Source organism: Xyrauchen texanus, chromosome 12, assembly GCF_025860055.1.
Source record: "Xyrauchen texanus isolate HMW12.3.18 chromosome 12, RBS_HiC_50CHRs, whole genome shotgun sequence".
Lineage (NCBI taxonomy): Eukaryota > Metazoa > Chordata > Actinopteri > Cypriniformes > Catostomidae > Xyrauchen > Xyrauchen texanus.
The window spans coordinates 14798027-14823603 of NC_068287.1; the positions used below are offsets into that span (position 1 = coordinate 14798027).

General features: G+C 37.7%; 1 protein-coding gene across 3 annotated transcripts in view; it reads right to left on the reverse strand.

Moving 5' to 3' along the window:
• The window catches only part of LOC127652484 (dedicator of cytokinesis protein 7-like), a 122153-nt gene that overhangs the window by 48423 nt on the left and 48153 nt on the right, over window positions 1-25577 (reverse strand). Inside the window, exons 23-45 of one of the 3 annotated variants that reach the window (XM_052138628.1) lie at window positions 25020-25121; window positions 20134-20217; window positions 19779-19874; window positions 19521-19661; window positions 19223-19336; window positions 16790-16960; window positions 15072-15211; window positions 12788-12957; window positions 12454-12602; window positions 10730-10912; window positions 10333-10459; window positions 10160-10244; window positions 9791-9887; window positions 7855-7989; window positions 6482-6634; window positions 6190-6348; window positions 5291-5391; window positions 5008-5200; window positions 4082-4225; window positions 3823-3954; window positions 1757-1771; window positions 1155-1280; window positions 118-207 (exon numbers count right to left, since the gene is read on the reverse strand). The exons of 1 other annotated variant lie outside the window; for it this stretch is intronic. In XM_052138628.1, the coding sequence (XP_051994588.1) occupies window positions 118-207; window positions 1155-1280; window positions 1757-1771; window positions 3823-3954; window positions 4082-4225; window positions 5008-5200; window positions 5291-5391; window positions 6190-6348; window positions 6482-6634; window positions 7855-7989; window positions 9791-9887; window positions 10160-10244; window positions 10333-10459; window positions 10730-10912; window positions 12454-12602; window positions 12788-12957; window positions 15072-15211; window positions 16790-16960; window positions 19223-19336; window positions 19521-19661; window positions 19779-19874; window positions 20134-20217; window positions 25020-25121 (2907 nt within the window). The remainder of the gene's footprint in view (window positions 1-117; window positions 208-1154; window positions 1281-1756; window positions 1772-3822; window positions 3955-4081; window positions 4226-5007; window positions 5201-5290; window positions 5392-6189; window positions 6349-6481; window positions 6635-7854; window positions 7990-9790; window positions 9888-10159; window positions 10245-10332; window positions 10460-10729; window positions 10913-12453; window positions 12603-12787; window positions 12958-15071; window positions 15212-16789; window positions 16961-19222; window positions 19337-19520; window positions 19662-19778; window positions 19875-20133; window positions 20218-25019; window positions 25122-25577) is intronic. One more of the 3 variants, XM_052138629.1, reaches the window with a different exon arrangement.

A 25577-nucleotide genomic window follows, 5' to 3' on the forward strand; every position in this document is an offset into this window, starting at 1 on the left:
TATGTGCTTAGACCACAACACCACCACTTGTGGTGACTATTTGTAAAAAAAACTTAAATATAAATGTGCACCCTTGTTTAATAAAAAACTCAAATGGCATAAATGTTCTAATCTGACCTTATTGGGGTCCAGCTTGTTCTTGTCAACAGGGTTGGAGTCCTTGATGATCGCCACCACGTCGTCACCAAATCGTTCTGAGTAAAATTCCTACAAAAGAAACAAGAATAAATAGGAATGAGAATCTTAAGGCATTGAATGATTCTGGTTCCACTAAATGATTCCATTAGCCATTTTTTTATTTTAGGCACTTGATTTACAACCCCCAAGCATAAATATAATATAACCTTGTGTGACCCTACATACACATGCGTGGACATTGTATTTTGGCTTGGCTATACGCAACGCATGATTTAAATGAATTTAAACCGACTGATCTGAGTAAAGGAGACTCTGGGCTGTCAGTAAAGAGTTAAAATTTAGACGGATGGAGTCATGTGACAAAACCACATGGCGCCGATCACAGCAAAGTTAATCTTTTGGAGAAATGGCAAAAAACTACAACTGGTTAGAAACCTAATACTTTTTTTTACAATCGAAACTCTAATCATTCAACTCAAACAGGTTTCAGAGTCCACTAACATGTCATGCTTTAAATAGGAGCAATTTATCACGAAACGCCATGCTGCTAAACACAATGTCCACTAATGTGTACTTTAGCATTTTGTTTTCCTTAGAAATACAATATTTACTGGGCATTTTCACATTGAGAATCAATGGGCTCACCCAAAAGCTGAAAAATGTTGCTTTCAGAGGCTTTATATGGGTTATGATGAAAATAAGGTGCATTTCGAACTAGGGCTGGAAGATTAATCGAAAAGTAAATCGAAACCGAAATTCAGAATCTCAAAAAAAAAAAAAACAAAGCAAAAAAATATATTATGAGAAACGAATAGCAAATCTTGTATCTAAGTCTGGACCACAATCTACTAATTGGTGACCTCTAACCTGCATCATTATCATCTACCGATAAATCTACATTTTACATTACATTTATGCATCTGGCAGACACTTTTATCCAAAGCGACTAACAGGAATTCCTACAGGAACACATAATATTCCTTAAATTTGTTGTCATTTTTGGCTCAGAGATGTACCTCGAGTCTGTGTGAGATCTCAGCCAGCTTGGTGATGGAAGGCTCTTTATAAACAAACTCCTGCTCATCCAGATCTCCAAAGCGGCATCCATAGAATCCCACACGGAAGTAGGTGCCAAACATCCTCTATGGCCTGAACATGAAGTACAGGAGAGAGAAGACAAAGAAAAAGAGCACGAGTGTCACATAAAAGCCTGAATAACATCACTTAACTCTGTTTCAGACACGTCATGCCTAAGGGCACACATCACTGTTGGCATGAAGGAATAGGTTTCAAGTCAATATGTGTACATGTGAGGTAACTGTGCCCTAGGAGCACACTGACTTCTGACATTCTTGTGAAATGGCCTTACATAAGTGTGTCAGAGAGAGTGAATTTCAGTGTGGGATGAAACAGCATTCATTTTATGTCGGACAATCAAAGTTCATGTCCATGCACTCACCAGGAAAACATTCAGGCAGACAAAGGCCGGGCCACACAGAGCAGAGAAATAAAAAGAGATAAAGACCAGAGACAGTTAGATTTTGTGGAATAGAAACATAATCGGGTAAAACAGATTGTGCAATATCTGGAACTGATAAATACGTGAGATCAGTCTTACCTCCCATCCGGAACTCTGTGCATGGACACAGCAGGGGACACGTCATCACCGACAAAACAAAGAATGGACACCAATTAAAGATTTCATCTTAGCAACCACATACGCTGGAGGAGCACAGAGCTCAACAAGTCTGTAGACATGTTTAGACCTTTAAAGACCTCATGGATGTGCACAGTTCTCTTTCAAACAGGACGTTTGTTTGAGACTTACAGTATCTAAAGGATGTCTCCTTTGTTAAACAGCAGTGGCCTTTACTTTGCATCAGCCATGAACCATGATTTTCTACATGCTATTGCTTGTCAGAAGCAGACGGGAAAGGGGAAGGGGACCTTCTCATTCTACAGAACTTTTGATTGGACACATTTTTTTTTAATTTTGGCCCGTTTTCCCATAAAAGAAAGACAGTACATTTGAAAATTGTATGCTCATGCGACCTCACGTACACATGAGTGGACATTGTCTTTTGTATTCGCAATTCACCTTATTAAGCCCCACTCTCCACTTTAGTGCTTTGTCTCTTAACCTCCTGTTTGCACTGGAGCTACCCAGAAGAGTCAATCAAAATGGATTACATGTGAGAGCACAGAAAGTATTTGCAGCAGCCATGGAAGCCAGCAAACAAACTGGATCTGAGATAACAGACTCCAACCGACATAAAAAGCCTCGCCATCTGTCTAAAAACCACCATGACCAGAAGCGTAGTAAAACAAGGATAAATATTAGAGATGAATTTGGAAGATGGAGACAGCTGAAAGTCCAGAAATCCTTTGAAACGGATCCTGTTGCATATCCTCATTCTGGCAACCCGCATGAGTTTCGAGACTGGGGCGGAGCAGACAACTCTCCAATATTTTGAATTTGGACTGCAGTACCCATTTCAAACGCTTGTTTTCAATCTTACATATAGCAACTTTAACTATAATGTGATGGGTGAATGATATGAGAAGATGGTCAGAGGTGTCGTGCAGAGATATTTCTCATGACTTGTGCTGTCTCTTGTAGTTTCCTGAGCACAGAAGCATATCAATACGTCCACAGCATGAAGGTGGATCTTATGGATGTATGAATGAAGTACTCTAGTTTTAAAATCTCCCTGCTTCCATTTGTTATGACATCATATGGAGCATACGCAAAGCATAATTTAAATTAATTTCAACCGACTGATCTCAGTTCAGGAGACTGTACTGTCTGTAACAACTTCTGAAGGATGGAGTTATGTGACAAAACAACATGGCGCCGATCATAGCGGAGTTTGTCTTTAGGATAAACGGCAGCAAAACTACATCTGGTAAGAAACTTAAGTTTTAACATTAAAACCTGTTTTGACTCTTGCTTTCAGAGGCTTTATATGGAGTTAGGATGAAACTAAGGTGCATTTCAATCTGTGAATTGACTGAACAGTGCACAGACAGACAGCACACTGGAGGTTAAGTCATTCACAAAATAGGGAGCAAGGGAGCATCCTATAGCTCTTTATGCAGCTAAGTGTATTCAAACCATACTCCCAATCAAAAGTTCAATTTCAGGCTGCAGATGATATTTGGACCACTCAACATGTTTGACAGACATGGGAGAATGATAACCAGTTCATAGATTGAGACTTTACAATGTATTATAAAGTGGCTGGATAATGCTGCACATTACTTTGAATCAGAATTAATTATGCTAATTTCTGATGTAATATCTGTAACGTCTCAAAAACACGAATAACCAACACTTCTGGAAACATAATAAAAAAACAATTATTACAAATCTGACTTTCTATAGCTTGGTAAACTTTCACTACTTAGTCCTGCTGTCCACATATGTTGCCATACATTTTTAGGAAAACTATTTGCTCTAGAAAATTTGCTTGTTAATTAGGTGCTACTAGATGCAAATCAAAAAGGGAAATGGAAAATGCACACAGCAGTCACGCTCGGGTCTCAGGAGAATATACCTTCTGAAGGTTCATTTTTTCAACTTTTAGGTGTACACTAGCATATGGATGGCCTCAAAGCTTATAGACATGGACTAAAAGCCACACAACTCGATTACATAGGGTCTTTGTTCCTGTTTCAACAAACCTGATTGTATACTTTGTTGAAGGCATCCTGGAGTTTGCCGTGGACAGATGCAAGCTTCTTAAAGTCCCTGTTGGCCTCGTGAATAGGACAGAGGATCTTATAGACCTCGTTTATGGCCTCATACATGGCAGCCTAGAAGAAAGACAGAAACTGTGGTCAATTAATAGCATAAAAGAATCTGTGGAGCTGACTTGGATACAAGTCTAAATCCCTTTGACTCCCTTGGATAACAATTCAGCCTGAGTAGTTAAGCTCTCACCATGTTGAAAGAGGCAGCTGCATGCTCCAAAAGCCCCACAAGTCCTGACTCACTAAAATACTTCCCCGAACAGATGCCCTCCTCCTCTGGGGACAGGATATCATCAGACACTGCCGACTCTTCCAGCACATTCGATGAGATACTCTGTGAAAATGTAACCTAAGTGTTATAGTTGCCAAATGGGGTGTAATTTCCCTGTTTAACAATTCACAAAATTCATAGTTCGATTTGGTTTGATAAAGTCAATGTATTTTTGATGCAGCAAAAATATATATTTTTTAAATTATATTTCCATTTTCAATGCATTTCTATCAATATATAAAATATTTGACATTGTAAAAATAAATGTTATATAAAAAAGTTTTATTTTAAATAAAAAAAAATCTAAAATTCTATATTCTGATATAAGTATTATGATTATATAATATTCATTATTATAGAATTAATCATTTTTATAAAAGGATTTTTTTATTAAAAAGTAAAATTGTTATTATTTTGTAATTGTATTTTATTGTTTTTATTAAATTTTTTCCTTTTATTAATTTAGATTGTATTTGTTTTTTTTACTGAACAATGCAGGAATTATACAGTTACAAAAAAGTAGGTGAGATGAAATAGTGTAAAAAGAAGCATGAAGCATTCACTTCACTATGCAACAACCAATACAATTTGATAAGATGCATTTTAAAAGCTTAATAAATAGGTTGAATACTTGAAGTGAGACAACAGGTTAAGTGGGACACTTAAGCTTAATCGTTTATCATTATGTGTATATACTTCCAATACTAAAACCAGCATCAAGTTAATCCTTATATAGTATGGGATGACATGCATGTAGCCATTTGGATTATATTTCAATGACACATTATAAGAAAGTGTCCCACTTTCTTTGTCCCACCTGTATTACCCCTACATACACAAATTACCTGGAAGGATACACAGCCGATGGGCAGGTAGCGGCAATCTTCGAGCATGTTGAGATACTCAGCCACCAGGGCGGCGCTATGAACCAGGCAGTGAGCTGCTTCAGCGTGGTTCCCCCTCTCTGAATGCTTCCCTGCCATGTTCTGCAGCCAGGTGAGTCTCAGATCAGGAGAGTTCTGATAACCCTTAGCAATCCTACACAAAAAAAGAAGAGGGATATGTACATATAGCAAAAGAGCAACATTAAATGTCAAATGAGAGTTTTTATGAAGGGAGAGGATTTACCTGTACATGAGGTCTAAAAGCATCTCTGGGTCTTGCTGGTGCTCCTTCATCTTGACAGTATCCGTCAGAATCATGTGGAGGTTGAAGACCAGATCCTGTACCTGCACAAGAGAAAGCAGCAAAAACAAGGTGATAAAAATGGGGGAATTGGGGTGTGTAGTAGGGATACCCACCTCAAGTCACTGCTTTCGGAAATGTAGGAAACTCAATTTGTTTATAAAAAAAGGCCTACATATATTTTATGGTATACCTCTATAGCTACTAGAGGTGTAAATCTGATGTTTCATCATGATACTATCTTATATCGATTCTCTTGTCCTGTGATCCAATATTTACCGATACTTCAATGTCTGCTACAGTACGATTTAGATTTGATTCGATTCAGGGCCCTGTACAAATTTGCTCACATTTTAAGGAGAGCACGGTTGCTCGCACCAATCCTGTCACTGGTCTGGAGCTCACGTTTCGCGGGAAGCCTGGTTGATGCGTTCACACGGATAGTGGAGCGCTAATTGGCTTCAATAGATCCTGCACACATCTTTGTTCCACATGAAATTAATGTAATAAGGTTGCTTCATCGCCTGACGGAAATGCATACGATGTGACTGACATGAGAGTATTAAAACAAAGGTGCATCTTAAAAATATTTCTATATCGATATTTATGCATTATATCGCTAACATCAGATCGTTGGTTATTAGACCGATGGATAGTTACACCCCTAATGGCTACATGAGAGATCCAAGCAAGTCATTTAGCAGATGCTTTTATCCTTACTCCAGGGTACAACCGAGGTGGCTCAAGGGTTGTTCATGCCATGTGGGATTCAAACCAACAACATTTTGGTTCCTATCCCAGATCTTTATCCACAACAAGTGACTCCAAATGTTAAAATGTACCTGCTCAGGAAAGGGGGAATCTCTGAGCTCCAGGTCATCCTCGGCATATGTGAGGATGGTCTTTAATGAGCGACGCAAATGTTCTTCATTGAAGGTCTGGGAGGTTCCCACGAGTGACGACAGAGACATGGTCACCTGCATCTTCACACGGGCAAAATTCTACAGAATGGGGATAAAAGCCACAACAGACTTTACAGATTACCAAACAATATCAACACTTGATCTGTAAGTCTACAACTTTATAGAGGTATGAAAGCAATGGAAACAAACATGAGAGTTTAATGTGCCTTACATTGCCGATCTCAAAGTTCTGTCTCATGAGCAGGTAGAGGGAGGCACTGGCGTGGCTGCGTACAGAACTCACACTGCTGCTGCAATGACGCAGTAACCGCAAACAGAGATCGGCACACAACTCTGTGTCCTCCTCAAATAACATCTCTGGGAACTACATAAATACACACAAGCAGAGCTTCAACTTTTCTTTCAAATCATTTGTGAGAATTAAGAAATGAATAGCTGGTGGTCCAGACATATACTCTATTTTCAGTTGATTTATTTAAAGTGCTAATGCTTAGTGGCACAAGTAACATGTAGAACATTTTCCCCAAAAATGTAGGGATAGTTGGCTTAAAAAAGGTGACTTCAGCCGAAAGGAGAGTAGTTTGCATCCCTAACACCTTAAGAAAGACTTAGAAACCTCTGGAAGATGTCATAACTGCATAATTAGCTTCAGTAGGATGCACATTATCGTCTGCAAGTAGTAGGGCTGGGTCTCGAGTTCAATACATTTTAGGCACTGACCGAATTGCCTCTAAACAATCGAGTATCAAAAAATGTCTTGTCGTTCGGTACCAAATTTCGATACCTAAGAGGTTAATCTCGTCAACATCAGTGATAAGCATGTAGCATGCTAGATGTGCCCAAATCTAAAAGTGCCGGTGATTGGCTGTGTTTAGGCATCAAGGAAAAACACTAGTTTATGCCGGTTACACCCAGAGACGCGGCTCACACGTGAGGCTGTAATGTGTATGCGTCCCAACACCCCATAGATGTAAAAGATGTGGAAAAGATAAAAAGTGTGGCTACATATCACCAGGCTCGATGCCAACAGCACGCGATGCAATATTTGTGACAAGATAATTGACGCCATGAAAGCACGACAAATCTGATTAAGCACTTGTAAGACAGTGCACGGAATAAACTTAAGAGCTGAACGTTGCTCCGTCTTCGACTGCAAGTTTGTAATCTTGTTAAAACGGATTTCATAAAATTGGTATCGAAAAAAGTATAGTTTAGGAACCGGTATTGAAGTCAAGATATCGGTATCGATACCGTGATTTTTGGAAAGATACCCAGCCATAGCAAGCAGTAGGTCGTTAATCCTTTGACCAACAGGACTCACTGTTAAGTTAATGGCTACGACAACTAGGAAAGTAGATCAAACTTGTTAGAAATGTTTTTTTCAATTGCCCAGGCAGATACTTGTGTTCTCATCAAGTGACCACTGGCCAATTAGTCGTCACAAATTTTATGCCACCCTTTAATACTCAGGGTCAGGGATCTTAACAAATCCTGAACCCAGATTATGAGCAATAGTAACTGAAATAGTGATGCTTTCCATAGAAAACAACAGAAATGACACGAGTTTAAAAGACACATACACACCTTGTAGACCAGAGCTCTCTGTGTGCTGAAGCAGTGTTGCAGGAAGAGGGCACTCTGGTTTCCTGCCATACTGTGGAGAAGAACTCTCAGCACCCCACCCAACACACTCTCTTTCAGCTCTGACATCACCACAGTCTGATGCACACACACACACACACAAATGAAAATGACATACAATACAAGTCAAAACTTTGAACACACCTACTCATTCTTTATTATTATATTTAACATTTCAGAATAATAGCAAAGTCTTCAAAACCATGAAATAACACAAATATAAGTATGGGAATTATGTAGTGACCAAATGAGGTTAATCAAATACTTTGGAATTCTCTCAACCAGTTACCACCAGGGACCATTTTTAAACAGTCAGTATGTTTGCATATACAGTTATAATCAAGCTACAATGGGTTTTGGCATAGTCCAGCTACAGTCTTCATCTAATGTATATGTCCAAGTACACATGACACAATGATAATTTAATATTTGATGGAAGGACTTTAGCTGAGGAAGTGCCAGAATACATGTTGCGCATCGCCACTGTTTTTTGGAACATAATCAGAACGTAGAGTCCAATTGTTGTCTGATTAATGTGTACAAATACTGGACGAAGCCAAGCTACAATTGCATTATCTAGGTCTGTTAGTCCAACTTTGTAGAATTTGAACTGGTATGATTCGCACTAAAGGCCTGTTCACACCATATCCGTGAAGATTTTGCATAACAAAGTCCGATGAAAGGTCTATTCACACCAAATCCGTAAAAAACGAATCAAAAAATGACTTCACACCTTTAAAGTAGGCAGTGCTTTTGCTGTTCTACAAAAATTTACATTTGTTTCCTTCCCAGACCCTTCAGCTCTCAATGCAGGAAATGAAGATACTGAATGCAGTTAAAGCATTTATTTACCTAATTTAGCATACCGGTTTCATTATGTTCTCTCCATGGTGTTGATGCATTTTGAGGAGTATATAATCTGTGTTTTTTTTATGCGAGTGAGTGGAGTATGAATATGAGCATATTTATATTTCACATGTAATTTGCTACAGTTATATTCCAATCGGACTCCCGAATCTAACTTCTCTTTTTATAATTCCTGGATTAAATAACACAAGGTGCAGTGATATAAATACACGTGGAATAATGCACATTAAGAATAACAGGTATCCTATAAAATATGATGCATAACATTTCAAATAACATAAAAGAAATCACGGTTCAAGATCTTTTCAGTATTTAAATTATTGCATACTTGTATTGGATTCAGGGTTTCTTGTGCAGTTAGAAAAGAGCAATATAACAGGAATACTTTGTTATATTAACCTTGCAATAAAAATAGAAGTGTGGTTCTGCAATTCAGTTGTCTAAAGTAAAATATTGCATGCAAACTATCTATTTATGGGATATTTTACTACAAGCTTGAAACCAAAAAATCTGACCACTCTCTGTAAAAAAAATCATTCGGACTGTAGGAGGACCATTTATCGGACCCAGTTTGCATAGTGAAATGGGAATCCATTGTTCAAAATCTTGCTTGAAACAAACATTTGCATTGAAAAAATTTACTTGGTTGTAACAGGCCTTTAAGTATTTACATGAATGAATGAACGTTACATTTATATAGCACTTTTCTGACACAACACAAAGCATTTTACACCATGAACAGGTGACTCTCCTCAACCACCACCAGTGAGCAGCATCCACCTGGATGATGCAACGGAAGTCATAGAGCGCCAGTACGCTCACCACACACTAGCTATTGATGGAGAGGAGAGAGTTTACATGATATTTTAAGACAAATGATTGTTTTATTCTGACTGAAATCAATCGTTTAAAGTGCTTGTAAACATACTGAGTGTTGGAGTTCTCATGCATGCTTTCCACATATTAATGTGAGAATGTGAACGAGATAGGGGGGTAGAGAAGCCTCCTTTACTTTCACTATGATCTCCAGTGTGTCCAGGACTATTAGAGAAGCTTCTGTCGCCAAGTTTCCATCCACTACTGACTCCTGCTCCACCTCTGCCTTAGTTCTGCGCAGAGACAGTGTTTACAGTAAGCTATTCATAGTTCCCACCCGACACACACACACACACACACACACACACACACACACACACACACACACACACACACACACACACACACACACACACACACACACAGCGAGCCAAGCATGTACCCTGTGATTATGTGCTTCATTAATTTGATGGACAGCTAGAGCAACACAGCATCACAGACGACCAGTAGAAGTGAAAAGCAATGGAAAGATATTTAAAAATTGACATGAAAAAAATAGACACACTTGTCCACTCTGTCTGCGTTCTGTCTCCAGTGAGGGACATTTTTCCTCCAGCGGACATTCTCTTGGCCCCCGTAAGGACTGCGCTCTGAAGAAGGCAAAATTATGAATTTAATAAAAAAAAAAAACTTAATGCAGAAATAATTTTCAGAACACATAGAAAGCCTCTGTTGTACCTCTGCAGCGGCGGACCATCTCCTGTCTTGCTCCGATGGTGCCCAGAATGGCCTCCTCCAGACGAGCCTTCATGTCCTGAGACTTCTTAAAGGTCAAACTGTTGATTCTCTCCAGGGCCTTTTTCCCCTGAGATGGAGCACAATGAACAGGATGATCAAAAAAAGTTTGGCATTCAACACACAAATCTGCAAAACGTGTAATTTCCAGATTGTATAACAGGGGAAAAATAGTGTAAGAAACATTAGAACTATTAATGTTGGTGAAAAAAAAATTTGAACAAAATGTATGAATTTGGTGTATGAATAGAGCTAGACCAATATATCTGCAATTTTATCGGTTGTGTTTTGTATGCATCGGCCATTGATCAAGAATGATGGGAAGGGAATGTGGATCTACCCTGTATTCGAAACAGGACAAACAGAGGTGCAGAAGATCAAGCAAACGGTTGATTTGTGGCACAGACAAGTTTGAAACCCAGCGCTCCAACAGACCAGCATCTGCATTCTTCCACACCCACAGGAAACACACCAACAGAGTCCGGCTACACTCCGCTGAGAGGGCACTACACTGACGGCCCGCCTGAGAGAGAAACAAAACATAAATAAATACTGACACACAACAACAAACACAACAAACCTGTCGGCTGTCACTGCTTGGCTTTATTAGACATTACAACGGCAGCCTGTTTGTGACAGGTATATACAGAGGATGTCCTTACACACCCGTATGCATAATAAACACTAACACAAATGTCCTCATTTCCTCAGCCATACACAAGCCATTAATATTCACTTATGGCTAGTGAGTTCACTTTTGACTCGTGTATGTTCGGGTACAAAGTAATTCTCTAAGTAGTAGAATGGCTCCTCTAGTGGATGTTGAGACACTGCAGCTGTGACCTCCTTACAATCAACATGAGGGAAAATTCCAAAGAACTTCATGAATCACAAGTACTTCTATTTCTGTTAAAAGCATATTCTACACATTTTGTGACAATAAGCTGTAAGCAAATAAACGATACATGTCTTTTTGTTAACATTTTAGAATAAGATATTGCATGTTAACATTAGTGAATACAACAGTTAATATGAACTTACAATTATACTTTTAATATTGAAATCTATAAATAATCAATATCCATTAATATTGCTTGCCATTTATTTCTAGATATACTTCAACATTTTGAACATTATATGTTATATATTTTAGCATTAGATAATGCAATATGAGCTAACATCATCTTCTTTCAGCAGCTCCCATTAGGGGTCACTACAGCGGACCATCTGTGATCCGCATATTTGTCTTGGTACAGTTTTTACACTGGATGCCCTTTCTGATGCAACCCAGTGGCTGAGGGACTCTCACTCACACCTACGAGGCAATATAGAGTCTCCAGTTCACTTAACCTGCATGTTTTGCAATATGAGCTAACAAGAACTTATAATAAATAATATTATACTTATAAATTAACATTAAGATTAACAAAAGCTGTAAAGATTATGATGACTTTCTTCTGCTGAACACTTATGAAGACAATGTTTGTGTGACAAACAGATCAATATTTAAGACCTTTTTTATACCATAAATCTCTGCTTTCACTTGAAAGTGGAGATTTAGGGTAAAAAGGACTTAAATGTTGAGCTGTTTCTCACCCACACTTATCATATTGCTTCATAAAACATGGATTTAACCCCTGGAGTAGTTTGGTTCACTTTTATGTTGCCTTTATGTGCTTTTTGGAGCTTCAAAGTTCTGTTCACCATTCACTTGCATTGTATGACCCAACAGAGCTAAAATATTCTTCTAAAAATCTTTGTTTGTGTTTAGCAGAAGAAAGAAAGTCATACACATCTGGGATGGCATGAGGGTGAGGAAATTAGGTAGTTTGAATTTTGAGGTAAATTGTATTGTTCCTTTTACCCTCAATATCTCGCTATTATTGTACAATTATCAAGATAATAATTCTATTCAATTTGGTACTTTATTTTAAATCTGAAACCATCCTGTTGTAAGGTCTTTGCTTTGTTTGTTTGTTCAGACGGTCTCTGTGAAAACGACCCATTGAAAATAAATAAAAAGTCTTACAATTCACAAAGTAAATGATTTCCGCAGGTACTCACCACTGAAGGTAAAGTAAAAGGATTGGGTTTGGAATGGGGGAGTGGTGAGCCAGCGATCGCCATAGCAACAGACTGGCTGATGGTGCCATTGTCTGGGTCGTTATCATCAATAAGCGCTGAGGCGTGACGTACACGCTGAGGGGACGTGTCTGTGACAAACAAAAGTAGAAAGATTCATATCTCAGCTGAAATAGGACTTTTGTTCAGTGTTTTTAAATATCTCTCTGGAGCTCTGACCTTTGAAAGATTATTCAAGTCATAAAGAGTTTGTTTAAATAAAGGAAGAGATAAGCTGGCTGGTCTATTGTGGGCGCTGGGCTAGAGACTAACTGACCGGTGAAGTCGTGAAGCTGGGGCAGCGTCTCCATGACAACGGGGATGAGTGGCAGGTAGAGCTGGGCGACGTGAGAGCGGACCTGAGGGTCTGTGTAGCGGGGGTCCGCATCGTGACTGCAGAGCAGAGAATGCATCGAACTGATGGCTTTCTTGTGAAGGAAAAAAACACTGAGAGAGAGAGAGAAAAATGGAGAGAGTTATGAGCTGTGTGACTGGACATGTTTCTGTGTATTTTTTAAAGAACTTACTAGTAGGAGTATCTTAAAAAAATAGGTCTAAATTATGGATTTGCACAATATATTGGTGACCATATTGGTATTACATAATTCTTGTATTTTTACTATTATTTTTGGCATTGGTCTGATTTTCACACTTTAAAAATTCCACTTCAAACTATAAGGTACTCTTTTTCTATGCCAGGTTTTAAAAGTACTGAACTGTTTTCTATCTTTTCTAATGTACATTAAAGTCATTTGATGCCTGATTTCACTTGTAGCATGTGATCTGACCTTGTATGAAGGTATATTTTGTTGAAAACAAAAGTGCCAGTAATACCGGTACTGCTGTTAGACATTTGAAAAACTTCAAGCACTGTTGTCTTTATTTTTAAGGAATATTCCAGGATGAATACAAGTGAAGCTTAATTAACAGCATTTGTGGCAAAATGTTGATAACTAAAAACTATTTAACTTAAATAAATAAGCTGTTACATAAGGCACTTCCAATGGAAGTAAATGGGACCAGTCCATAAACATTAAAATACACATAGTTTCAAAAGGATAGCAACAAGATGTAAACATTACACACGTTAACATGATTTTAGTGTGATGGAATTGCTTAAAAACCTTATCCGTGTAGTTATTTCCAATACTGGGACTACTGGGTTTAGTTGTCATAGCAACTAAATTGTAATATTGGATTTTTTGGGGGTTATTAATTGATGTTAACATTTATAATTTTTATATCTTGTCAATTTGAAAGTTATTAAAAAGTAAACAAATTTCTAACTTCTCTAAAAAATTATAATCATATTACTTTACTGATTACTTCATTAAAAGGAATCACACTAGTAATAATTGTACTTTTAAGCTACTTTCTAAAACACTTGTCAAAAATAATGTCTATATTCTCCTTGTTCATTATCACACAAGGAGGTCACAGCTGCAGTGTCTCAACATCCACTAGAGGAGCCATTCTACTGCATTACTACTTAGAGAATTACTTTGTACCCGAACATACACGAGTCAACAAATTAATTTCTATTTTAATTGTATGAAGCATAAGTAATATATTTTTTTAAATATTTGTAATCAAAGAAATGTACTTAAAACCAATTACTTTCACTGAAAGTCAGTAACTATAATCTGATTAAAAGAATTTAAAATGTTTTGCATTACACTACTTTTTGTGCCCAAAAAGTAATTAGATTACAGTAATTACTTTGTATTCCGATTACACCCAACACTGCATCTTGTAGCTATACTTTTGAAACAGTGTGTATTTTAACATTTATAGACTGGCTTTGTTCTCTTTCAATTTAAGTGTCTCACTGTAAACATTACTTTTCTTTCTTTTTTAAGTAAGTGATGGACGAGTTTAAATAATATTTGGTGGAAGTCAACATTATGCCACAAATGCTGTTAATTGAGCTTAACTTGTATTGAACCCGGTATATTCCATTAACTGACGGTTATCTTAGATAATTAGTAATAAAGAAAAATTAACTGTTCACTGTTTATTGAATAGAGGGTCCCTGAAAATACTGAGTACATGCGACTTTGTATATAAAGTTGGTTATCAACTCCAGATCTTTATCTAAAAGTAAAAAGGAGGCATCGGACTTAGAGGCAAATGTTCCTCTTTTTTAAATGTTATTTCCTGATTTCTACAAACTGTAGAATTTAAAATGAAAGCTATATTTTATATATAAAAAATAAATAATTATGGAAATGTATTATTCAGGCACTAACGTGTTGGAAAATAGAAATTAAATTACCTTTTATTTAAAAGAAATACTTGAAGCCTACGTGCCATTGTTTTAATTTAATTGGGTAAAATATTTATTTGACTTTTTCCAAATAAAGGATTGTGCTTAAGAGCATATTATTTTGCTGTACTATTGAATTAAGTATGGACGATTGTGACATTTCACTGCTATTGGTATTGGATTCCAAGAACATGCAAAACAGCATAAATGTGTAATATCTTTTATCATATAGGTTATCAGCCATAACAAAATAATACAATCACTAGAAAAACAACTTGACATGAAGGTGTCTCACCCCTCTCCGTCTGGCTCGAGGATGAGCGACAGTTCAGAGAGCAGCAGGCCAGAAAGAAAATGCTGCTGGCGGAACGGCACAGACAGTTCAAACATGCTGACCACACCTTGATCCTGAACATGACTGGAGAATGCTGAACTCTACAAAAAAACAGAAAGACATAAATATTATGCTTCAGCACTGCCATGATAAAGTGCACTTTTTTTTTTTTTTAAGGAACCCCTCCAGGAGGGTTCAGTTGTTTATAATGTGGTTATGTAGCAGACAGGCAGCAGCAGAACAGAATATGAACTTAACTGTCATCTCCCATCATTACTATGACAAACACTTCAACGCAGTTCCATGCAAATCCAGAAACCCTACACCACTAACTGTAGATTTCTGTGGATTATATATGGGCAATTACAAAATATAAACATATTCAATAGAGACTATGAACTTCTAGATCTCAAGAGTGCAATATATATATATATATATATATATATATATATATATATATATATATATATATATATATATATATATATATATATATATTTTCTATTATTGACACTTCCTGCAAAGCTGAATGTGCTTAAGGGGAAATATATCTGCCTCATTTTAATTTACATAATGCATAATCATCAAGAGTATTCAAAATCAAGAGCTGTGCTTTGAAGAATTAAAAGGAATAATCTAGGTTCAATACAAGTTAAGCTCTATTGGCAGTATTTGTGGCATAATGTAATACTACAGAAAAAAACTTTGAACCACTCAAAAGCAAAAAAAACGGCTAAAGTAACACTTACAATGGAAGAAAACTGGGCCAGTGTTCAAGAGGATTCAAATAGCAGAAATGTGATATTTGATTTTTTGTTAAAGCACAAATTTAAAAAAATTTTTTTAGAGCTGTAAAGTTCTAAAGTCTTATATAGTCTTAAATAAAGACTTTTTATGGTATCCTTGCACATGTCACACGAAAGTTACTGGCTTTACATGGTTATGACAATGAAGTTGACAATAAAGTCTGGATATAGCCAAAATCTTTCTAGCAAGTCATTCCACTGGAGGCCATCTTTGTAATGCTCTTGGGAAGATACTTCCAGTCATGCAAGTACAGCACCTATCTACTTGAATAGGGAAAGACTGAAATCACAAAACGGTTGGTCAAAATTGTGATCAAAGAACATATATTTCAAATCACATTTACATTTATGCATTTGGCAGACGCTTTTATCCAAAGCGACTTACAGTGCACTTATTACAGGGACAATCCCCCCGGAGCAACCTGGAGTTAAGTGCCTTGCTCAACGGCCCAACAGTGGCATCTTGGTGGTGCTGGGGCTTGAACCCCCGACCTTCTGGTCAGTAACCCTGAGCCTCAACCACTGAGCCACCACTGCCCCAAATCACTGCCCCAAATCAGCAGTAAAATTTTCCCGGCTTGTAAAACTAATCCACATTTGCGTTCTAGAATTAATCGACAGGTGATGTCTGTATCTAAAAGGTGATTGGCTCTTTTACCTGTAAGGCGGGACATCCTTTGACCATTGAGTGCTCCAATTTCTCCCATTAGTTTTAATAAAAGTGGCCCATCTCTGCTAAATAGTCTCTGATATAACTTATATAAACATGTAAGTCTTGTGGCTATACTTCAAGTAACAGAAAAGCACTGAGGTAGTATAAATAATGTGCCCTCAAAACTGTGTTTGAAGGAGTTTGAGTGAGCATACGTGTACCTGAGAGGTTGTGGAGGATGTGGAGGGTGATGGGGACGCAGGGGGACTGAGAGTGGCACAGGGCAGATTCAGGGTGACGTAGTGTTCATGACTGCAGACGATCCGGATAAAGTCCATCCTCAGTGCTGTCAGAGAGCTGGGGTTCTGTGCTGTGTGCAGTTTATTATTAATCTGAACACACACAAATGCACCAAACAGTTATTTGAAAGTCACACACTAAAGGATCTGTCTGTAAGAAAACACATGTGATGCATGCTTGTGTAGGGTTGGGAACAAGGAACCAGTTTACATTTACGCATTTAGCAGACGCTTTTATCCTCAACAACAAACATTCCGCAAGACCAGACAGTGTTGTCCGATTCCCAAACAAATTACTTATGAGCTATTAAAATGCACATTAAAGTGATGGAAACGGCTTATTTGCATGAACAATGATGTATCATGAACTTTTGTAAAGAGCGATGGCAATGCACTCATCAATTTGGTATAGGTGTGTGAGAGCCTGACGGGACTGGCTCAACTAAATGCCCGACCATGGCACACAAATATTCAGATGTAACCCTGGTTAGTCAATAGCGCTTCACCCACAGATCGTCATTAAAGTGGGTCCTCGCAATCTACTCGAACTGTTTTGAGCATGGGCACTCCCAGGTGTTTGGGGGCTGTTGGGGAATGGGAATAGCCATTTGAGCCCTCATTATGTGAGCTACTGCACTTATTCTGCGACGTCTCCTGGCAGCATTTAATAACATAAATTACAATTGCTTTATTACACCAAATGCAACTCTCCCCGAAGCAAAGAGGTCATTCAGCTGCTCCATGTCAAAGCGGGGTCCCTCAAGATAATGGGCATTTACAGTTCATGGAAACTGAATGGAAATTTTCAGAAATGCGCATCTAGTGTTTACCGTTTTTGAGAAAATTAACCTAGACGTTCAGATTTGTCATAGTATATTTTAATAACGGCTGTTGATTTAACTTGTTAATTCAGTGCGATTAATTACATCACAAATATCACGTTAAAAAAAGTTAGCACAACTAGTCTTGCCCCCAGGCCATTATAAGGTATATCACCTTCATGTTGAGTCTCGGTCAGCAGGAGGCAGTAAGCACAACTCCAGCCATACAGACAACAAATCACACTTACTGACAGCAGATATGAAGTGTTCTTGCATTCAAATACATCTAGACACAGTACAACTCTGGTGCAATGCGCAAAGAAATGTACCCATATGCGTCGATATCAAATCAAGATCAGAAGCGAAAGCTTGTGAATCTAAATCAAATAATCTGTATCAATACCCAGACACTTGTCTGCCACATGATGTAATGCATTTTAATTACTTGAATTATTTTATTCATTATATATTATATTTACCATCATTTAAATATAACTAAGTATAATAATTTTTACGATTTAACGCGTTAATTCAGTGCGATTAATTTGACTAAAAATAACGCATTAAAAAAAATTTACGCAATTAATCGCAATGCCCGCAATATGGAAGATTCCTGAGAAATGCAAGCTTGTAGTACCACCCGTTTACTCCAGAGGGCAGTAAGTGAAACTTCAGCTGCGTGGTAATGCGCAGTTTATACAGTGAAGAAAAACACCCTTGAGCAGCAGAACAACACAAACATGCGTTACGTTCTTGTGTTCAAAACATTTGATGGAGCGCAAATCCGAATAAGGGATCTCAATATGTGTCTAAGTATTAAACTATATTTAACTTGACACAGTGACCAAAAAAATTTTATGTTTATGATGCAACGCACATGTGACACTACACAAGCATGTCTGACGCAGCGGTTCATTGACGGGTCCTTAAACATGCCTTCATAATAAATCTCCAACTGATTGACAAATTCACTTGTGAAATGGATTGCTGTGAACTGTATGCCAATGACTGACTTATGATCAATAATATGGTAGTAAACAATACATTGTATTCTAAAGCTGCTTTTTGTGTTGTCTTATCAATGATTAACTCTTCTGCCACAAGAATGTAATGCATTTTAATTATCTGAATATTTTTTCATTTTATATATATATATTTATTTTTACATATTTAAAAGATAACTATGTATAATTATTTCATCATTATATATTGAATTATTGTTATATGAGGGGCTTTCTAAGCAAATATTTGTATATGCAATTAATTAATCTGGACACAGTGTAAATAATTCGATTAAAAAGCCCTAATAATTTTATCATTTTGTTTTGAATTATTTTTATTTGGGTGCCTATCTCTGCAACTACTGATATACAACAATAAAAGACAATACCTAAAGATATTATTTGTATTGTTTTGTATATTTGTTGTGTGTATAGTTAGGACCAATTATTGCTCAAGAACTAAAAGAATCGTTAAGCAACCAGAGCATTACATTTCTTAGGATTTCCATTCCTATGTTTGTTTGTGTTTGTACCTGTTTATAATAGGAGCGGATGAGGTTGAAAACAAAGCCTCTGTCCATGAGAGAGATCAGGTCATTGAGGAAAAAGGCCAGACTGCTGTTTAACCTCTCCACTAGCTCAACATCCTGAAACACACACGGACACAAGACCAGACAAAGATAAGCATGCTTCCTGTTAATTCTCCCCTGAGTAAAAACAACAATAAACAGTTAAATCAACAGAGCAGATCCCACAATAAAGTTACCAGACCTTCTACACAGTAAGGTCCTCCAGCAGCAGTAAAATGAGACAGATCTACTGGTCTTTTACCTTGTGATGTCTGCTGGCTATGTCTACACTGATGGCACACACTAAGGCAGCAATGTCATCCACAAAGCGGTCTGGAAAGCGCTGGCGTCTGGGCATATCCAGCCGTGAGGACAGGAACAGATGATGAGCCATGCTCTTCACCTGTTATCACACCAAAGGAATGAGTGATATCATATTAAACTTTGGCTTAAAAAAAGTCTAACAATTCTTTTAAAATTGTCACTGCAGATAATGGCCAAGGTTGGAGGTTCAACTGACCATGAGTTGGAAGAAGAACCAGGCCTGCCGCAGAGACGCATCTCTCACGGTGCTGGTGCTCACCACCCACTGGAGAGCCAACTCTTCATGAAGCAACTGAACATGAAGAGCATTATTAAAAACATGAAAAACATGAAGATATACTGATCCAGACACATGCATACACACATATACATACTCAAGTTTTAGTGGACAACCTGTTATGCACATTCTCTTCACACAATAAAGGCAGAAATCTTTAAAATGGTAATAAAAAATGGATGAACAAAACAAAGTGACTAAAGGAACATGTGAGTAAATGAAAGAATGGACGAATGAACAGGAAAGTGAACAAGTGAGTGAGTATGTGCTCTACCTTCTTGGCGATCTGCCTGGAGGGAGGGCAGAGAAAGGAGGCAGTCTCGATGAATGCAGACATGCGATAACCACGCTCACTGGCCTGCAGACCAGCGGGTGAACACAGGAGAATGGTGGTGATGGTGGTGACGATGACGATGAAGGATAGATAGGAAGATCAGAGAAAATGAGGAAAGAGCGATGAAACATTGCCTGCTGGATGCACAATCCCAGGTCCTTTTACAAACTGATCAACTGCTATAGGGGTTGCACTGACTTGTCTAATAGTCAACTAATTGTGGATCAACTGAGAGTAGTAGTGCTTGTTCTACATCATTTGTGTGAATATATTTGAAATTAGGACTGGGTGATATGGCTACAAAAAAATGATATATTTCAGCCTATTGACGATATTCAATATGAATACGTATTTGCTCTGAAATAACCAAAAAAGTGATATTATTTTTTTTTAATCAGTGGGATGATTATTTCATCCAAAAAAAGTAGATTCAATATTTTAAATGCATTGAATAAAACTTCTTTTTTTTTTTTTTTTAAATAAAAAAGGCATGTTTCTTAGTTTTTCACTAAATGCATACAAGGGAAAATTAGACGTAGAGCTCTATTTTCGTAAGTGCGCAAAATGCACAAACTGTGCAAAACATGCACAAACTGTGGGTGTATTGTATGATAATGAAGTGGTGCAAAGCGCAATTTGTTCCTTTCCTGAGAAATAGGTAATTGCACCAAGACGATTCAAAAGCACATCTATTCTCAGCACAAAGGCTAAACTCAGTTCCAGCATTTGCAATTTGGATATTTCACCAGAAGTTGGTAATTAATTTCATTTCCAAACTCTGAAAATCAATTTGGAGCCATTTTATGAAACAAATATTTATGAGATTTCTGTTAAACTATCTTTAGTTCATGATTTATTTTTTTGTTATTATTTCTGTGTTTATATTTAGAATTCTATTTATGATCCAATTTGTATTGGTATTTTTCCACCTATTGTCGTGAAGTGATTTTTCAATATGCAAAATGGGCTAGGGAAAGGGTAAAAATGTTTGAATTTGGTAAGATTTTGTTTGACCACTTTGTTATTTTGATTATATTTTCATTTAGTTTGAAGTGTTATTTAGAATTAGAAATATTTTTGGTTACATTGTTTTGTGTTTTAATAAACTGATTTATTTTTCAATTGACTAGTAAAAGTGAAGTGCGTTCCAATACAATCAGTGTTAAAGTGTTTTGTTTACATGGTGTTTGTACATAAATGTGAGTCGGTAGTGTGTGTAAACAACCACCCTACAATGTTAAAAGTCCACCCACTCCTCTTTCTTTTCATATTTCTATAAATAAAAAAATGTAAAAAAAAGTGTCAAAATGAATTGTTTTTGTTTCTGCTCCAAAGTGACGTCACGTTATTTCAGGCCTCGCCCACGACTGGTGATGGACTCTATTATCATAGATCCTCCCCTGAGTGTTTTTTTTTTCCACTCTGGAGCAGATACAGTGAGAAGAATAATGTCTCATCAAGTGTTCTGTTGTTGGCTGTAAAATTGAACATAAGAGTCTTCATGTACTCCCGACATCAGAGCCACTGAAGACGCAGTGGACAAGTTTTGCTTTTGAAGGGAATGTGCCCCAAAACATACAAAAATGTGTGTATTTTTGTGCAAATAATTTTACATGGACTACTTTGTGAATGAGTGTCAATATAAAGCAAGATTAAAAAAAAAAATATTCTCAAGCATGGATCAGTACCAACTGTTTGTGTTCCAGTATCGCACTTTATATTTTGTGAATGTTTGCAAATCGCCTTTCCGAATGTGCTTGTAAGCAGATTCCACGGCTAATGCAGCTAAAGTTACCATTGTCTCTGATTGTATTCACCGAGACCAGATATACATACATATTCATACATATATGGCTGAACTTCGGTATTTACGCTCTCAGTCATATTGGTTCGGATTTGTTGTTGCTGTAGTATCCAAAGCACGAGCTGTAAAGGTTCAGTTTTGCCAACTAGTTTCAATGGTAAGTAGCTAAAGCCTGTGCGAAAAGTCCAGTGTTGCCAACTATTTTCAATGGAAAGTAGCTAAAGCCTGCTCAAAAAGTAGCTAAATGTCGCCAGATGACGTCATCGCGTCGTATTTGCATTCTGCCTAATTTGTCGGTACTGTAGCCTACTTCAGTTTATAATAACGGTTATCTCCCCTAAACCGTGCTCATACTGTTTTTATATAAGTATATAGCCGAATGTCCATTAAAACGGTTCTCAATTACATATTTTCTGTTAGACAACGGCAGCTGCTATGTGATCACTGATTGGTTCCTGCTAACACAGCGTGCACATGCGCAGCTCATTCATGTCTATGTCCGCTGGCGTGCAGTCAACGGAATGTGCTGCTCCTCTCAGCCGCTCACTGAACAGAGCAGACGCAGCGGGGAAGTAAGACCTCACGCTTGCAATACTGGCGATATTTGGAATTTGGAAAGTTGCTAAGGTTTGTCCAAAAAGTCGCTAGATTTGTCGCTAGTCGCTTTTTTGAAAAAATGTCGCTAAAGGGGTCTGAAAAGTCGCTAAAAATAGCGACAAAGTCGCTAAGTTGGCAACAATGGAAAAGTCGCTAAATGACATCATATGCCAATTAAAATATTTGTGACGTCACAGTGTCTCATTTGCATTTTGCACAGTGTCCGCCCTTTACATGCGTTTGCTTCTCTGTGCTTACCGTACATACTGTAATACCCTATTAATTCCCTATATCAATCACTCAGAGAAAGTTAGAAGCAGAAATATTTGTGATTGTATCGTGTATACAAATGTAGCAAAATGTAAAGTTTGAATAAAGTACAATGTACAGAGTTGTCTAAGTAAGTGTCTGAATTCAGAAACAGGAATGAACAACAGTCTCCTGTGATTAAGTGCATGAAAAGAATAAAAATACAACTCAAATTAAACTAATTAAAGTTAAAACTAAAGGGGAGCAAACAATACAGATTCGTGATTCGTCAATGACAACGCTGTTCGCACATGCGCAGCTCATTCACGTCTATGTCAGCTGCCGTGCGGTCAACTGATTGTGTCTCTCTCTCTCTCTCACACTCACTCACTCAACAGAGTAGACGCAGAGAGAGGTATGCCTCCGAGTCCAGGCCACGCGTTCGCGGGGCAAAATAAACTTTCATCTACAGAAGTAGCTATTTGGTAGTGTATTATGTCATCTCTTCATTGAATTAGTCAACAGATGCTATTTATGAAACTAAATAATTGAAAAGCGCATTAAAATCATCACGATAAGGCTTAATTTTATTTCATCAACATAATAAATGCAATTATTTAGTCAATATTCAATACATTTCCAAGCCCTATTTGAAATATGCAAAAGTGAAAAAAGGAATCAGAATTTCCAAAAAGAATGTCATAAACAAATCGCCCCACCACAACAGACATCGGAGATGGTCATTTGATGGTCATGTGGATTTTTTTGCAATTTTTTTTTTTAAGTTTTGAGACAAAATTATGTTTTTTTTCCCCTAGAGATTAACAGCAAAGACCAGTGATGCTGCACAGCATATAGTGAGTTATCTGCATTTGGCAAACACTGCCCTGATGACTAGTCAACTACTTTTCTGTACGTGGAGTCGACCAATTAGAAAGTCGTCGTGCAAGATCTAGTGAAAATATACAAAAAATTATATAAAAATCCATACTATGAAATAATTCTTAAAAACACCAGTGTAAATAATGTAAGGGAGCATATGTGTGAAACAGCATTAACTGTAAATACATTTATTGTATGCAACCTGGGTTGTATATCTCAATCACTGCAAAAGGCATGTTTTGTTCTTAGTTCTAATGAAAACGAAAAGCACAGCAGGAAAAGAAAAGAGTGATGTGATTGATTGGCCAACAAAACCTTCCACACAAATGCTTGCACACACCCAGACATAGACATACATGTACAAACAGAGCCAACCTGAGAGCAGCAAAGGAGCAGGTGCAGGATTATTGAGTAGGAGGAAAGACATAATACTGGAGTAAAGTCAATGAGACAGTAAGTGATGATATCAGGTTGTAGGACCAGGAGATTAGGACCTAGTAGCATGTACAGTGTTGGGTTTGAAACAGTAAAAGAATGTTGAATTTAGGACTACAAGACAGTTACAAGTACTATAATGAGCGTAAGGTTTGAGACAGCAGCAAACAACACTTTTAAAGTTCAAAATGTTTGGGTTACATTTAATTTTATTGTTAGGACATAGTGTTGGAGACAGTAACAGGTTAGGATAGTTTTAGGGTTTGAGACAGAAATGGGACAATAACAGGTCATGTTGGGTTTAGAGGTTGCGACAGTAACAAGTAATGTCAGGAAAAGGGGTCTGAGACAGTAACAACAGGGTTCCCACACTTTATGACTTATGAATTTCCATAACCTTTCCATTCATCAATTATTTCTGGATATGTGGACATAAAATTGTTTCATAGAGATTGTTAGGGTGGATTTTCATTTGTATGTCAGGTACAAACGGTTATACTCAGAGTACAGATGTCCTCAATGGGCAGGCTGATGTTATCACGCTGGCTTGCAAGCAAATTTTACTCAAGCACTCACAAAGAGCAATATTTAGTCAATTAAAATATTTAAGACCAGAGATTATATATTAGATCAAAAGATTATATTCACTACAGAAATGTCCATGACTTATTCAACAAAAGCACTCACTTCTTTTCCAGGCCTGGATATCACAGTCTTAAAATTCCCTGATATCGAGGCTTTCCATGACTGTGGGAACCCTGTTACCAGTAATGAGGGTCTGAGACAGTAACAGGTCATATTAGAGTGTATGGCTTGAGACAGTAGGGAGATGCATTAGGGTGTAGGGTTTTATTGGCACCTGCTTGAGCTCACAGCTGGAGTTGGGGTTCCGACGGAGCACGGCCCTGGAGCCCCCCGGAGCGTAAGCAGAGTTTACCCAGGAATGTGAGCGGTCTATCCCCTGATTATCCACCGATGATACAAACACACACCGCAGCACAAAATGGGGAAGGCCGAACGGCCACAGAGGCGTCGCAGGGAGGGGAGGAAGTGCAGGAACAAGGCATTCATTTATAGGAGGGGAGGGAAAGGTCAGGGACACAGTAAAAGAGGGGTGGGGTAGAAGAAAAGCAGCACCACAGCAAAACAAAAATCATTAGCAGTGCAATCAACAGGTGGCACAGGAAACATCTCAACACAGGAAAACACATTAATCTCTGAGCCTGCAGCTCCACCACACAGCACAAAAAGGATTTCATCAGGAGAAGAGAGAGAGCAGATTGCAAAACCTACAATCTGTGTAAAGAAAAACAACAAAAATCCCTAAAAGTACTTCTTTAAAGGGATCATTTGTCCAAAAATGAAAAGTCTGTCATCACTGACTCACTCTCATCTCATTCCAAACTCGTCGACTTTC